Source organism: Oncorhynchus nerka, linkage group LG25 (assembly GCF_034236695.1).
Source record: "Oncorhynchus nerka isolate Pitt River linkage group LG25, Oner_Uvic_2.0, whole genome shotgun sequence".
Classification (NCBI taxonomy): domain Eukaryota; kingdom Metazoa; phylum Chordata; class Actinopteri; order Salmoniformes; family Salmonidae; genus Oncorhynchus; species Oncorhynchus nerka.
Window position 1 is genome coordinate 46962432 of NC_088420.1, and position 14812 is coordinate 46977243.

Consider the following 14812-nt stretch of genomic DNA (forward strand, 5'->3'; position numbering starts at 1 on the left):
TCAGGATCCCAGACAGTCAGCTAGCCGACCAGACAGCCAGCCACAAACAAGCAGACTTACCTCTCCCTCTCCTTGTGCAGGCGTGACGACTGCTCCTGCAGGAGGCCCAGCTGATCCTGGGCCAGGCTCAGCTCCTGACTGGTGTGCTCCAGCTCTTGGGCCAGATCCTCATTGGTCTGCTTCAGCTTCACATTCTCTACCTTGGTCACGTGCTGCTCGCTGTGAAGCTCCCGACACTGACACTCCAACTGGGGGAGGGGGACACAGGGGAGAGGGGCCACAGTCACACAGAGGAGAATGGCAGAGGGGACAACACACAAAACACTACGGCCAAAAGCAGACACCCTACAAAACGCACTTTCATCTGATCATATACAGCTTTTAAAACAATTTCCCAGACACTACTATGCAGTAACAATCATAGAATGATCGTCCTTAGCAATCAGTCTCTATTGTGTGATTGCTATGATACACCGAGCATTGATGAATGGAAAAGATGAAACAAGTGATATCTACCACCCTGGTCTGACCCACACACATCCATTAAATCCAGGAGCTGTGTGAAGACACTCATAAGGCTGCTGTCTTGACTGTAGCCTCAAACACTACTATCACTGTTCTACATATATAAGCCAAAGTGCTCCAACAGGAGATCTAAAACAATAGATTTTTTAAATTGAGCGACACTGCGATGAGGCCAGCCAGCATAGGATCTGGATGCCTCCTTTACAGACTGTTGGCAGCATAGAAATAGAATCTCTAGAACAGACATTCCCATTAAAGTCAATGTTCTGCCATTCTATTTCCATGATCGGCAGAGAGGAACATGAAATGTGAATTACATTTACAATAATTAGAGGCGCTCAGGTACCTCTGAGAGAAAGCCTTGGTGACTTGGGTACAGTAGGAACTAAGGCCTTATTCCCCTTTGTAAAGCAAATGAAGAAGTACTGGTAAGACTAATTGTTGCCAATTAGTTTACTCCAGTTAGGGGAGATAGGGGAAAATAGTGGAAATTATGCAGACAATTACATTGATGAAAGCCACAATCTGTAATATTAAAGCTATTAAATAAAAAATTAGACTAATTTCCAATAGACAAATTAGTCTTAAAAGCTTCAGTGGTGTTCTGTTTGTGAGAGTGTGATGGTTACACATGATCCTCTCTTAGTTTCCATTAAAGAATATGCTGCAGACAGACACTCAGCAACAACTCTTAGAGTCTACTAATAATAACACCTGGTGACAATTCGGTCACCAAAATTAGATTTAAATCTAAAATAATATGTTTTGCACAGTGCAAATCTACCCATCAGTGTGATGCCTGTGATCATCAAGGACTCATCATTCGTGTCCTGACTCACCCGCCTCTGTTTCTGGAAGATCTGCTCCAGCTCCCGCTCCTTACTGGAGAGCTGATGCTCTAGGTCCTGGCTCCTAGACAGGAAGCGCTCAGAGTCCTGCAGGGGGGAGAGAGAGAGAGAGCGGGAGGGAGAACAAGAGGATCTTCCCCAAAACTGAGGTTACTAACAAGGCGTATGCAGTGGCAGATCTCTTCCTTTACCTGCAGGAGGATCCTGTCCTTCTCATTTTTGATTTGCTGCTCCATTTCTTCATATAAGCGCTGGATCTCGTCGTCATGTGTTGCTGCTTTTCTGTTCGGATGTAGAATTCTTGTTAATGCTAATAAAGCATTTTCCATTAGCTTTGGCAGCACATAAGAAAATGGGCCACTCAAGCGTTATCAAATGTTTAGTTAAGCTTTCAGTCTGCCATTTCAAATCATACAGTAGGTCAACTGTAAGCTGGTATGACGCATTCCAAACAGGCATAGCAACAAATAACAGGTTCAGATGAGTACCAGAAAAAAAGTATTATTATTTGCAGTGTAGTTCACATCTGAAAATCAAAAAGGATAACTATAATTACTTAACCATTCAAGGCCTGACCACTCCGGCCAGCTTAATATTTAAAACATTTAATCCCTGCGTCTCTACAGCTCTGAATAGAGCAAGAAAGACGTTCACGAGTTTTGAAACAGCTGCAGTGTGAGCCACCTGTCATAAAACCCAACCATAGCAGCCTCATCCAACATTTGCATTCCTTTCACTTAGAAACGGCCTCAAAAACAGGTTGTTGTTCAGCTATGGGTAACTATGTAATGCACCACTATGGTACAAAAGCTAAGCTGTGCTCAGTTGAAACATGACATAATAAACCAGTAGGTAGAGATTGTCAAGTAGTATTCCTTTGAGTAAAATTGCTATGATCATTGTCTGTCACAATTTGGAGAAAGTGAGAGTTTTGGGAGCACATTCACAAGCACTTAATATTGCTTTGGAGCTGGGAGGTTAGGCACATCCCAACGGTGGACTAAAAGTTTTCCACCCACACTGTAAAACTTTAACACTTCTCCCTTCCCAAGGCAGCACTAGCTCTTAATGTGTGGAATTTAGCAGGCTTAACTAAGGACTACAAATATGTCAGTCAGAAAAAGTTATACTTTTAGTAATAAACATATTTTTTTAAAGGGGGAGAAAAACACAGAAAAAACAGATACCTGGGGATGATCATTCTATAGATGCCCTAATGCAAAAAAGGTTTAAATGACATTCATATCGTAGCAAGCATATACAACAAGCTACTTTGCCATTTGTTACTCCTGCAGAGGTTATCTGTAAAGGAACATTGAGCTAGCCTGGTCTCAGATCTGTTTGTATCATGTAGCCAATGACTATTTGAGTTGGCAAGACCGCACAAACAGATCTGGGACCAGGCTACAGTGAGCTACTAATTGCTTAAATTCTACATAGGTACCAATACCTGAAGAATGGCGATATTTCTACCTTTTAAGGGCGCTCTCCATCTCCCTCTTCTCCTGGTTGGCCTCTTTGATCTGGAAGGTGACCCTAGCCAGGAACTCCTCAAAGTTGGACAGGAGATGCGGCTCATCTCTTCTCAGCTGGGCCCACAGACTACGCACCTCACCAGGTCTGATGGGAAGGGGGTCAGAACAAAGATTAGTCTGAATGACAAGACCTGGAATACAGTCTGTACTCAGGTTTCTGTGTAGAACAACTGTACTGAGGTACTTCTTGGTGTGGGGGAAAGAAAAAGAAACACTTTAAGTCGAATGATACTTTTAGGTCAATGTGAACCATGTAGGCAGGCAGGCAGTGGGTAGCTGTGGGCTGCCTGCAGCAGTGCTGACTTGCAAAATTGACATTTGGTCAAGATGATCTTAGCCTAGAAAATCCCATTTCCTGTTAGTTGAAAATAGTGCTATTTTGATACAACAGTTTAAACACAATCTTCGTCTGTGCCATGGTCTTCACGTCAGTGTTCAGATAATGACTGGAATCATTTATTTACGTAATTTTTTGGCAGGGCAATATGTGGAAAGACCAATTGAGAAAATGATTTCATACAACGCATGTTTGATGGATCTCGGTTCATAGAAATTTGGACTGATTGATAAGACTCCTATACAAATATGGAAACTTTCTAATCCTCACAGTAGAGTTACATGCCGTGTCAACTTCAGGAAAACACACCGGAGGTTGAAGCAAATTGATCTGATGTAAATTGTCAGCATTCCTTTCTGGTTCTAACCCAGGTTTGCAGACTGTCAATAGGATGTACTTATCAAGTTGACATCCTCACCTACTACCGTTTACTTTTATTGAGCCACATTTGTTTGCTAAAGGTGAGTCTAGTCATGCATTAAACGAGGCCCGGCTCTCTCGTTTCTCTCCTCTGAATGCCTGGAGTTCAAATGGCCAAAAGCACTGGTGCCAGCACCCACCAATGTCTGGAATACATCCATAGACATGAACGTCAGTGACGATAATGATTTGTTCAAGGTTAAATAACCCAACTCAATTTAGACAAACTTTTCCAATGTGAGGTTTTTTGGGTAGACGAGTGACCCCAGGTATTTCATCTGTTTTCTACTTAAACATGTCTGTAGACGTTATGCTTGTTTGTTAAGCTTATAGAATGAGAAATATCAAAGCAAGCATGATTGAAACAGATTGGCTAGCACTACTTTGGAGCGGCAATTTAGCGCTTTTTGTTTTGCACAGCTGACTTCAATCAATCTAATCCTTCTAAAGGAATAGACTGGTCATTTGAGAGCATTATTGAGGGTTGGACAAAGATTCACATAGTATGGACGTCACAGACAAAAACAAACACTCACTCCTCAAAGACGTTGCTGGCGCCCAAGCTCTCCATGAGCATGCAGAAGTGCCTCTCTTCCTCGTCCTCGCTGCCCATCAGCCTCTCCTCCCACTGGGTCTGGTAAAGTGAGTCTGGGGGGCCCTGGTTGGCTTCCTTGGCAATGGGGCTGGCCTCCCCCATCCCTTCTGTTACAGAGATCCTTCGGCCAAACAGGAATTCACCTGGAGAAATAAAGAGTCCAGGAGATGATTTATAATACCCTTTACTCCCTCTCTTTCTATGTATCTGTACCTACTCAGAGCTGCATAATCTGCTTGCACTAGCACAGTTCATGTTATTATGTAGAAAGGGAAGATGCATCAAATCAAACTACATCACTTTTTCAAAACAAATCACTGAACATCCAACATACATTGGACAGTAGAAAGCGAGAAGAGGACATAATCAACGTACTGAACCCTGAGGAGAACTCCTGCAGGGTGAGGTATCCGTTGCCGTCAGAATCCAGGGTGTCGAAGACATTCTCCAGCTCCTCTGCACTGAGGGGCAGCTGTCCATGGAGCCGCTGCGGAGCAGGACACGCAACACAAATCAGGTGCCATGGACACAACTGGGGACCTGAAGGACTCAAGAGTCTTTACGTTAAACGGACACCGTAATTGGGGGAGAACATGCTCATAGTAACAGAATAAATGGAATTGTATCAAACTCAAAAAACACACGGCTTCCATGCGTTTCACGCAATTCCATTCACTCAATTCCAGATGTTATTGCGAGCCATTATCCCTCAGAAGCCTCCTGTGCCAACAATACAGTACGGTACAACAGCTGCCAGCCAAGCACAAAAACCTGGGAACACACTCAACAGTATCATCAGCATCAGAAGAGAAGGTCATGTACCCAAGTACAGGAGAGCAGATGTTCTTCCTGTTCATAAAGTGTAGGATGGTGTATCATTTGCATTCACACAACCGATGGAACGTGAGTTCATGACAAAGGAACCGTTAACAACTAGGACATGCTGCTCCATAAAACATTTATATTAATAAACTTGACATTCATTCGTTCAGATTGAACTCAAAACATTATAGAAATGAACATTTCTGCCCAAAGTCAAAAACAAACAGTCAGCATTCGCCCAAACTGCCATTTACACGACAAGGCCAAGCTGTGTGTGAAAGCAAACAGACTATGAAACCGTGAAAATAAGCAGTAAAGACCACAACGATGCAGAAAAGTCTAAGCCGCTGCCTCACCTCTGTGAGCTGGGCATGTCTATGTTTACACCGAAATCACTTGTGAAATTTGTGGTAGGAACTCCTTGTTAAACTCTCTTATCTGTGCTGAACACATCCCTTATGTCAGCAGACAGAGATCACAGCCGGAGACACCACTGCCACCCTAATGGTCACGGTGTGAGAAACATCGTAAGGCTGTTTATGCAATCAGCAGAAACAGAGTAATGCTGGCAGTCGCTAGAAAACATTCATGAAATGTATTTATTTTATTTTAAAAAATGGATGTGTTCATAACTTTTCCAAATGACTTTTTCTATCCACTTTGCCCTTATGGATAAACAAGGTAAGCCTAATCAGGCATCGTAAATACCCGACTACATCTAAAACCAACTTGCATATGGCAGAGAAATACATTTCTACACAGGTCGTATAAGGATAGACCAGCAGAAATGCATTTCAATTGCATAACACATTCACGCAGACAATTGTAGTGTATTACACAGGAGTGCACACAGTTATGCACTGCCGTTATTACAAACAAAAAAATGTTTGGCCTGAATTCATTACTTTCACAACTCAATAATGAACACGGGGAGTTGGTATAGGGACATTTTTTGTATATCTCCATTAACATCGGATCAAAGGGATCTATTCTATTGAGACTCTCGTCACGGCGTGGGCTCACAAGTGCTCGATCAAAGGAATACTCTGCCCATCGATGAATATGTAAGAAGCGTTCGGATCTGCACAGTCACGCAAATGAAGTTGCTGTATGACAAAGCACGGCTCGGTGTGGCTCTTTGCTGCCCGTATGTCTCGTGGGTTCCTGTCACTCTTTCACATGCTCTCCTGAATAAGATAGATACAGGCTACGTCCTCAGAATCATCTCTAATGAGCACGCCAGAGATATAAAAGTGTCCCATTTAATTCTATGGAGCAAACGCAGGCCCTGTCCTCCACATGCAGCCTTGTGAAATGACCAGATTGTTGTCTCCAAATCTAACAAAGGGTCTATGGAGGATTTGTTGCTGTTGTTAGGTTTGGAATTATTTATCATAATGTACAGTGCCTTCGGAAAGTATTCAGACTCCTTCCCTTTTTCCAGATTTTATTACATTACAGCCTTATTCTAATATTGATTTGTATCAGTCTACATACAATACCCCATATTAACAAAGCAAAAACAGGTTTAGAAATTTTTGTAATTTATCCTTTTTTTTTTTAATGAAAAATAAAGTATTCAGACCCTTTACTCAGTACTTTGTTGAATCACCTTTGGCAGCGATTACAACCTCGAGTCTTCTTGGGTATGACTCTACAAGCTTGGCACACCTGTATTTGCGGCGTTTCTCGCATTCTTCTCTGCAGATACGCTCAAGCTCTGTCAGGTTGGATGGGGAGTTTCACTGCACAGCTATTTTCAGGTCTCTCCAGAGATGTTTGATTGTGGTCAAGTACGGGCTCTGGCTGGCCACTCAAGGACATTCAGAGACTTGTCCCTAAGCCACTCCTGCGTTGTCTTGGCTGTGTGCTTACGGTCGTTGTTCTGTTGGAAGGTGAACCTTCGCCCCAGTCTAAGGTCCTGAGTGCTCTGGAGCAGGTTTTCAAAGATCTCTGTACTTTGCTGTATTCATCTTTCCCTCGATCATGTCTCCCAGTCCCTGCCACTGAAAAACATCCCCACAGCATGATGCTGCCACCACCATGGTTCACCGTAAGGATGGTGCCAGGTTTCCTCCAGACGTGACGCTTGGCATTCAGGCCAAAGAGTTCAATCTTGGTTTCATCAGACCAGAGAATCTTGTTTCTCATGGTCTCAGAGTCTTTAAGTGCCTTTTGGAAAACTCCAAGCGGGCTGTCATGCGCCTTTTACTGAGGATTGGGTTCCTTCTCACCACTCTACCAAAAAGGCCTGATTTGTGGTTGTGCTGCAGAGATGGTTGTCCTTCTGGAAGGTTCTCCCATCTCCACAGATGGACTCTGGAGCTCTGTCAGAGTGACCAATGGGTTCCCAGTCACCTCCCTAACCAAGGCCCTTCTACCCATTTGGCCAGGCAGCCAGCTCTAGGAAAAGAGCAGGAGTTCCAAACTTCTTCCATTTAAGAATGATGGAGAGCACTGTATTCTTCAGGACTGTCAATGCTGCAGAAATGTGTTGGTACCCTTCCCAAAAACTGACACAATCAACAATGTGAGCTCTACAGACTATTCCTTCAACCTCATGACTTGGTTTTTGCTCTGACATGCACTGTCAACTGTGGGACCTTATATAGACAGGTGTGTGCCTTTCCAAATCATGTCCAATCAATTGAATTTACCACAGGTGGCCTCCAATCAAGTTGTAGGAACATCAAGGATGATCAATGGAAACGGGATGCACCTGAGCTCAATTTCATAGCAAAAGGTCTGAATACTTATATAAATAAGCTAGTTCTGTATAATTATTATTTGTATGAATTTGCTAACATTTCTAAAAACCTGTTTTCGCTTTGTCATTATGGTGTATTGTGTGTAGATTGCTGAGGATTTAAAAAATAATCAATTTTAGGATAAGGCTGCAAAAGAACAACATTTGGAGAAAGGTCAAGGGGTCTGAATCCTTTCCGAAGGCACTGTATGCCATTGTCAACAGTAGTCATTCAGATGCCCTGACAAAAGCCTAAATTACAACAATTAGCTATGGGAGCTGGTGCATAGGATAGGATGCATCCACAGAGTAATCCACAGAGTACCATGTATTCTCTATCAGAGTAGGTCAAAGGAAACAATTATGCTAGCACTAGGCTGGGCCAATTCTTACTGGTTTCTCAGGGTAAAGAGGCTAACAGGAAATATGAATTATTCTTATGAATTAAGCAGGTGGGAAAAGCCTCAAATGGTACAGAATGCAACTCCAACAAACCCACCACAACTCATGATTGATTCTTGCTCTGAAGGATCAAAACACAGTTAAAAAAAACAACTACAACAACTTGCAATGTCAATCAATATCAAAAGTCAATCAGTTGAAATGTGTTACTCTGAAATAATGACAAAAGTAACATCTAGGGTATACATGACTAGGTAACTAATATATACACAGTAATAAGGATGGGAACATGCATAATGCTGGCGTAGCCTAAAATTGTCAATAACTCCCATGGGACGGTTTGGTCACACTCAGTGAGCCCCATAGACAGTAGGTGATCTCACCTGCATGTCCCGGTGGGTGATGAAGCCTTTGTCCTCGATGTCACAGATCTGGAAGAAGTCCTGGGTCTTCTCCAGCATGGTGCTGTGTCCTGTAGATCTCTCGTCGCCTCCAGCCTCACAGTCCTTCCAGTCACACTCGGCCGGGCTCTGGTCCCAGTCTCTGTGCCGAGGAGCACTCCTGGATCTCACTTTGGGGGTACTGGTGAAAGCTGCCATGGCGTGTGTGGTGTGGCTTCTCTCGCTCCCTCTCCCCCTACTCCTTCACATGGGTCAGGTGTAGTCAGGTCTAGACAGGGGTTGAGAAAAGAGACCCAGAGTAGAGACGCAGGTTCAGGCTGCAGCACAGAGGCTCTCAGCAGCGATGTCACCGCTTGTCATCTCTTAGCAACCGCCTCTTTAATTAGTCGATGAAGCCCAGGCTCTGAGCGAGAGAGAAAAGGTAAAATGGATCCCTTCAAAATAACCCCGTCTCTGAATGATGGAGTGTGACATCTCAGACTATGGTCTTTCTTCACATAGCATTGTATGTTGTTCATTTTGTGGTGATAACATAAACTAGGTCTTAATACAATATAATGACTTGTAGTCTAATAACGCAGCCAACTAAAAAAAAAACGTACAGTACAACAAGCCTAGAAGGAGCGATGCAAAATTCATAGCTCACAAGGAGAGAGTTAGCCTGCTTTGAACACAACAAAGAATGGTGCTAAAGAGAAGAGCCCATAAACAGTTTAGACAAACAGATCCAATTTAGGCAGACTACTGGGACAAAGAGGAGCACCGAGTGTGTAACTAGATATTAGGCCCATCTTCGAAAAACCCACAAAGTAAAATTCACAGAGCAGATGGCAGAAGTCCCAAGTTCGAACTTAGTTCCCTCCCCCCCATCAGTGGGAAGTAGCATGTTCTCTATCAGAGTAGTTCAAAGGAAACTATGCTAGCACTAGGCTGGGCCGATTCTTACTGGTTTCTCAGGGTAAAGAGGCTAACAAGAAAGAGACATTATTTTGAATTAAGCATCCAGTCCACAGGGGCAAAAGCCTCAAATGGTACAGAATCCTACAATTCTTACAACACAGTATCATGCAATGCATCAACATAGACCTTTGAGACTGTTGACCTCTCAATCCAACAAGGTTGACTGTGTTGTGCGTCCACAAAAGACCACAGTACTACTGTTCTCTAGGTATGGCACACATTGTGACCACAGCACGCACGAGTGAATGGATTGATGATCGGCGACAAGTTGAGAGCCGGAGGAGTACTTTGGCCTGTCTGGAAGGGCCGTGCATGGAAATATTGACTGGTAAAGGCACACGACGGTTAGGTCTATATGGGCTCCTGTGTGCACTGGTATGGAAGACTGCCTTAAAGGGGCTGACCCCCTCCTGTAGGCTGCAGGCTGAGTCACTGCAGGGCAGGCAGAGAACAGACAGCGCACGGCCACACATACACACCAATTCAGACACACACACACACACACACACTTCAGACTGTCTGCAGCTGGAATACATGTGCTCACTATTCCTCCTCATGCTCCAACTAACTTAATGTCTGATGCTCCACATCAACATTTTTGGATGGTTATTTTGTTGACAAAAAAACCTGCTCACTCCAAAGTAAGACAAAACTTTGTAGCCTAAACCCTGAAAGCCGAACCAGAAGATTCTGAACACTATTAAATATAGAATATGAAACACTTTTTATTGTGCATTGCTCTGAAGTTGACACTTTTCTTTTGCACAGGACCAGTAATCCTATAATTTTTAATCGCGTGACAACACGACTATCATGAATAGACATGCTCAGTTTATGATCTCGACCAAGAATCTCATCATCCTGGATGCATCTCGACCCACAGGGATCAGACAATATTTGACACGGAAGTTGAAAACTTGAGATCTTATGTAGTGGTCTCATAACAATCCACATGGCATGATGACACGTCGCCAACTCAAACATAGGCTATTTACAATGCAATGAATGACAAATAGTACACCCTCTGTTGAATAGAATAAGAGACCGTGCGTCTTAGCTAGGAGTCTATGACCTACAATGTAGGCTAATGAGAGAAGTAGAACAGAGTAGAATATGCCTTGTGCAGTTTCCATAACAATTGAATTTCAAACAGTCTAAGCTAAATGTTGCTGTAAGCTATTGGCTTGTTTCAATGGTCAACTTAGGAAAATAACCTGCTGTACTACTTTGCATACAGTTAGCTAACTTATCTTCCAAGTTGCTGCATCAAACCAGAAGTAATTCAGGGAGGCAACATAGGGCCTTCAATGTATGACATTATTTGATTAAGCGAGATACTAAAATAGACAACACTAAATCAATATAGGAAGCAAAAACTGTGTAAAGTCACACATTCATTAAAGTAAAAAAAAAAACAACAATGCACTAAGTTCAACAGAAAATTGTGATTGCCTACAAATAGGCTGCCTATGAAAGTGACTCACCCCCGGAGCAGAACTGTTACTGGGCTACCTCTGAAGCGCTCAGACTCTGTGCTGCCAGTCTCACTACTCTACATCTTTTATTTGAACTACACTGCTCAAAAAAAAACACTTAAACAACACAATGTAACTCCAAGTCAATCACACTTCTGTGAAATCATACTGTCCACTTAGGAAGCAACACTGACTGACAATAAATGTCACATGCTGTTGTGCAAATGGAATAGACAACAGATGGAAATTATACACAATTAGCAAGACACCCCCAATAAAGGAGTGACTCTGCAGGTGGTGACCACAGACCACTTCTCAGTTCCTATGCTTCCTGGCTGATGTTTTGGTCACTTTTGAATGATGGCGGTGCTTTCACTCTAGTGGTAGCATGAGACGGTGTCTACAACCCACACAAGTGGCTCAGGTAGTGCAGCTCATCCAGGATGGCACATCAATGCGAGCTGTGGCAAGAAGGTTTGCTGTGTCTGTCAGCGTAGTGTCCAGAGCATGGAGGCGCTACCAGGAGACAGGCCAGTACATCAGGAGACGTGGAGGAGGCCATAGGAGGGGAACAACCCAGCAGCAGGACCGCTACCTCCGCCTTTGTGCAAGGAGGAGCACTGCCAGAGCCCTGCAAAATGACCTCCAGCAGGCCACAAATGTGTATGTGTCTGCTCAAACGGTCAGAAACAGACTCCATGAGGGTGGTATGAGGGCCCGACGTCCACAGGTGGGGGTTGTGCTTACAGCCCAACACCGTGCAGGACGTTTGGCATTTGCCAGAGAACATCAAGATTGGCAAATTCGCCACTGGCGCCCTGTGCTCTTCACAGATGAAAGCAGGTTCACACTGAGCACATGCAACAGACGTGACAGAGTCTGGAGACGCCGTGGAGAACGTTCTGTTGCATGCAACATCCTCCAGCATGACCGGTTTGGCGGTGGGTCAGTCATGGTGTGGGGTGGCATTTCTTTGGGGGGCCGCACAGCCCTCCATGTGCTCGCCAGAGGTAGCCTGACTGCCATTAGGTACCGAGATGAGATCCTCAGACCCCTTGTGAGACCATATGCTGGTGCAGTTGGCCCTGGGTTCCTCCTAATGCAAGACAATGCTAGACCTCATGTGGCTGGAGTGTGTCAGCAGTTCCTGCAAGAGGAAGGCATTGATGCTATGGACTGGCCCGTTCCCCAGACCTGAATCCAATTGAGCACATCTGAGACATCATGTCTCGCTCCATCCACCAACGCCACGTTGCACCACAGACTGTCCAGGAGTTGGCGGATGCTTTAGTCCAGGTCTGGGAGGAGATCCCTCAGGAGACCATCCGCCACCTCATCAGGAGCATGCCCAGGCGTTGTAGGGAGGGCATACAGGCACCTGGAGGCCACACACACTACTGAGCCTCATTTTGACTTGTTTTAAGGACATCACATCAAAGTTGGATCAGCCTGTAGTGTGGTTTTCCACTTTAATTTTGAGTGTGACTCCAAATCCAGACCTCCATGGGTTGATAAATTTGATTTCCATTGATCATTTGTGTGATTTTGTTGTCAGCACATTCAACTATGTAAAGAAAAAAGTATTTAATAAGAATATTTCATTCATTCAGATCTAGGATGCGTTATTTTAAGTGTTCCCTTAATTGTTTTGAGCAGTGCATGACAAGAGCCATTTGCCCTAAAAGAATACAACTTATCCTGGGTGTGCTGGTCCACCAGCAGGTCAAAGTCATACTGGAGTTTATGACCACAGGTAAAGTTATTGAAGAGTACCAGAATGAACAGTCGGCAACCCCTTTTGACCGCTTCACTAGGTTAAGCCTAATCAGCAAGTGTTTGGATGTTGAAGTGCAACAAAATAGCAAGAGGGAGCCAACCAACCTTTGCAAGGGAAAAAAAAGTTACGAAGCAAACTTTTTTAAGACAATTACTGGATTGTGGAAACAGGATAAATGTGTAAATATGATGTGGTAACAGAGCATTATTCCACCTCCTACCACCCCAATTCATCCATCAAAGTTTGAAAAGTGCAGAATGGGTATATTGTCATTTGACAATTACTTTTCACTATGACATAAGTAACTAGGTCAATGTGTGGTAACTAAACCACTTCCTGTCTTGATATGTGATCTAATCTTTGTTCTTGGGACTGTACAAACAAACGCTGGCCTGCCTATCAGGCCGTGTCAGTCAGTGGTTTCAGCACATCCGACCTGGTCATAGGTTTTTCAAGTTTACCCAGTCAGATAACTGGCAATTGAAAGTCACTTCCTGGTTTAGGCCACTTCTCAGTTTAACCATCATGGATAGTGAAAAATTATACAATTCCAATGTGGTGTAGTGCAATTGTCTAACAGGTCTGCAATGTAATCTTGTGATGCAATGGCAAACCAGTGTTGCAGGTCATCATAAAAGTAATGACTGGATGAAAAATGTGGTTCTGATCTGCATTTTCTAAAGATGTAGTAGACTAACCTTTTTTGTGAACTTTAGTGATAACCCATTCATGTACAAAATCAATCAACAATATTCTGGCTGGCACAGTGCCCAGCACACCCTATGAGACAGATGCCAAAATCACTGAATATTAAGTTTAGACCTCTAACAGGTCATCAAACCAGAAGCGTGTTCATTACGCCGATTTTGTTGCAAAACGTAGAGGGACCTAGCTGAATTTGTCCAATAGAAATTTGTTCGGGCTAATGATTAGGCCTAGACCCGACCGCATGTGACACTTCCAGTTCACAACACGTAAAAAACAAAACAAAAATGCCACTTTTAAAACAACTGGGAACTCGGAAATCTCGACTTCCTACTTGGAAGTCGGAATAAACGAACTCCGACTGTGAAAAATATTTTAACGGTCATCCAACTCGGAATTGCAAGTCGGGAAACTCTGGCATCTTTCTAGTTACGACTTTCCGAACTGAAGATCACTGACGTAATACATTGGCCTTTTTTTGTTGTTGTTTAAGTTATCAGTTGTCTGGAAAGCACCAACAATAAATCTAATTGTATTGGTCGCATACACATTTATCAGATGTTATCGCGGGTGTAGCGACATGTTCCTAAAATTAAAAAGCATTCTTGTCACTTCAGCCAAAAATAACATATTTAGCACCAAGGCAAAATAGAAATGAAAGAGTTGCCGACAAAGTTAACAAAGAGTGACCCTTCTCAAACTGGTAACGTTACCCGCCACTTGAACCAGAATCTGAGGAGAACGTCTCCCGTAAACCCAGATTCTGGTTCCCCCGTCACTGCAGATAGTTGTCCAGTCCAACTAGCTAGCTAAAGTAGGCTACTTTCTAAAATAGTAAGCGAAAGTAAAGTAATACATTACCATGTGTTACTGGAAGGCACTAAAGACAGTCAAACGTGTATCTGTCACAACTTCAACAAGCTGCATTTCCTCTGTTTACAACATAACTGGAGGAATTTCACAGACCTGCCTGCGGGGAGGGACTCCAAGTCGATTCGCGTCTGTAGATATAGGGCAATTCCATGGCAACAGTGTGACTCAGATTCTTTAAATTGAAATGTTATTTCAAACTAAAAATCAGTAATTGCAGTTAAACGAACCACATCTATGCACAATGACTACTTTTAACAATTTCCACTGAACATTTGTACAAAAAAACTTTACTTTAAGAACAATGCTGATGCAAAGTAACAGTGAGTGTTCGTGCCATCATTCTGTTACCAAAATGCATCTGCATTGTTATTCAAGTATATGTGTTGTAAAC

The 14812-nt window shown here is 43.3% G+C and overlaps 1 protein-coding gene across 4 annotated transcripts in view; it reads right to left on the bottom strand.

Moving 5' to 3' along the window:
* The window catches only part of cracr2aa (calcium release activated channel regulator 2Aa), a 28247-nt gene extending 13739 nt beyond the window's left edge, over positions 1-14508 (bottom strand). Inside the window, exons 1-8 of one of the 4 annotated variants that reach the window (XM_029634649.2) lie at positions 14410-14508; positions 8614-8899; positions 4636-4747; positions 4202-4403; positions 2847-2993; positions 1565-1655; positions 1365-1460; positions 61-248 (exon numbers count right to left, since the gene is read on the bottom strand). In XM_029634649.2, the coding sequence (XP_029490509.1) occupies positions 61-248; positions 1365-1460; positions 1565-1655; positions 2847-2993; positions 4202-4403; positions 4636-4747; positions 8614-8829 (1052 nt within the window). In that variant the 5' untranslated portion in view covers positions 8830-8899; positions 14410-14508. Of the gene's footprint in view, positions 1-60; positions 249-1364; positions 1461-1564; positions 1656-2846; positions 2994-4201; positions 4404-4635; positions 4748-8613; positions 11007-11075; positions 11438-14409 lie in introns of those variants that run through there. The other 3 variants (XM_029634650.2, XM_029634651.2, XM_065009808.1) reach the window with 3 other exon arrangements.
* Between the last annotated feature and the right edge of the window lie 304 nt (positions 14509-14812).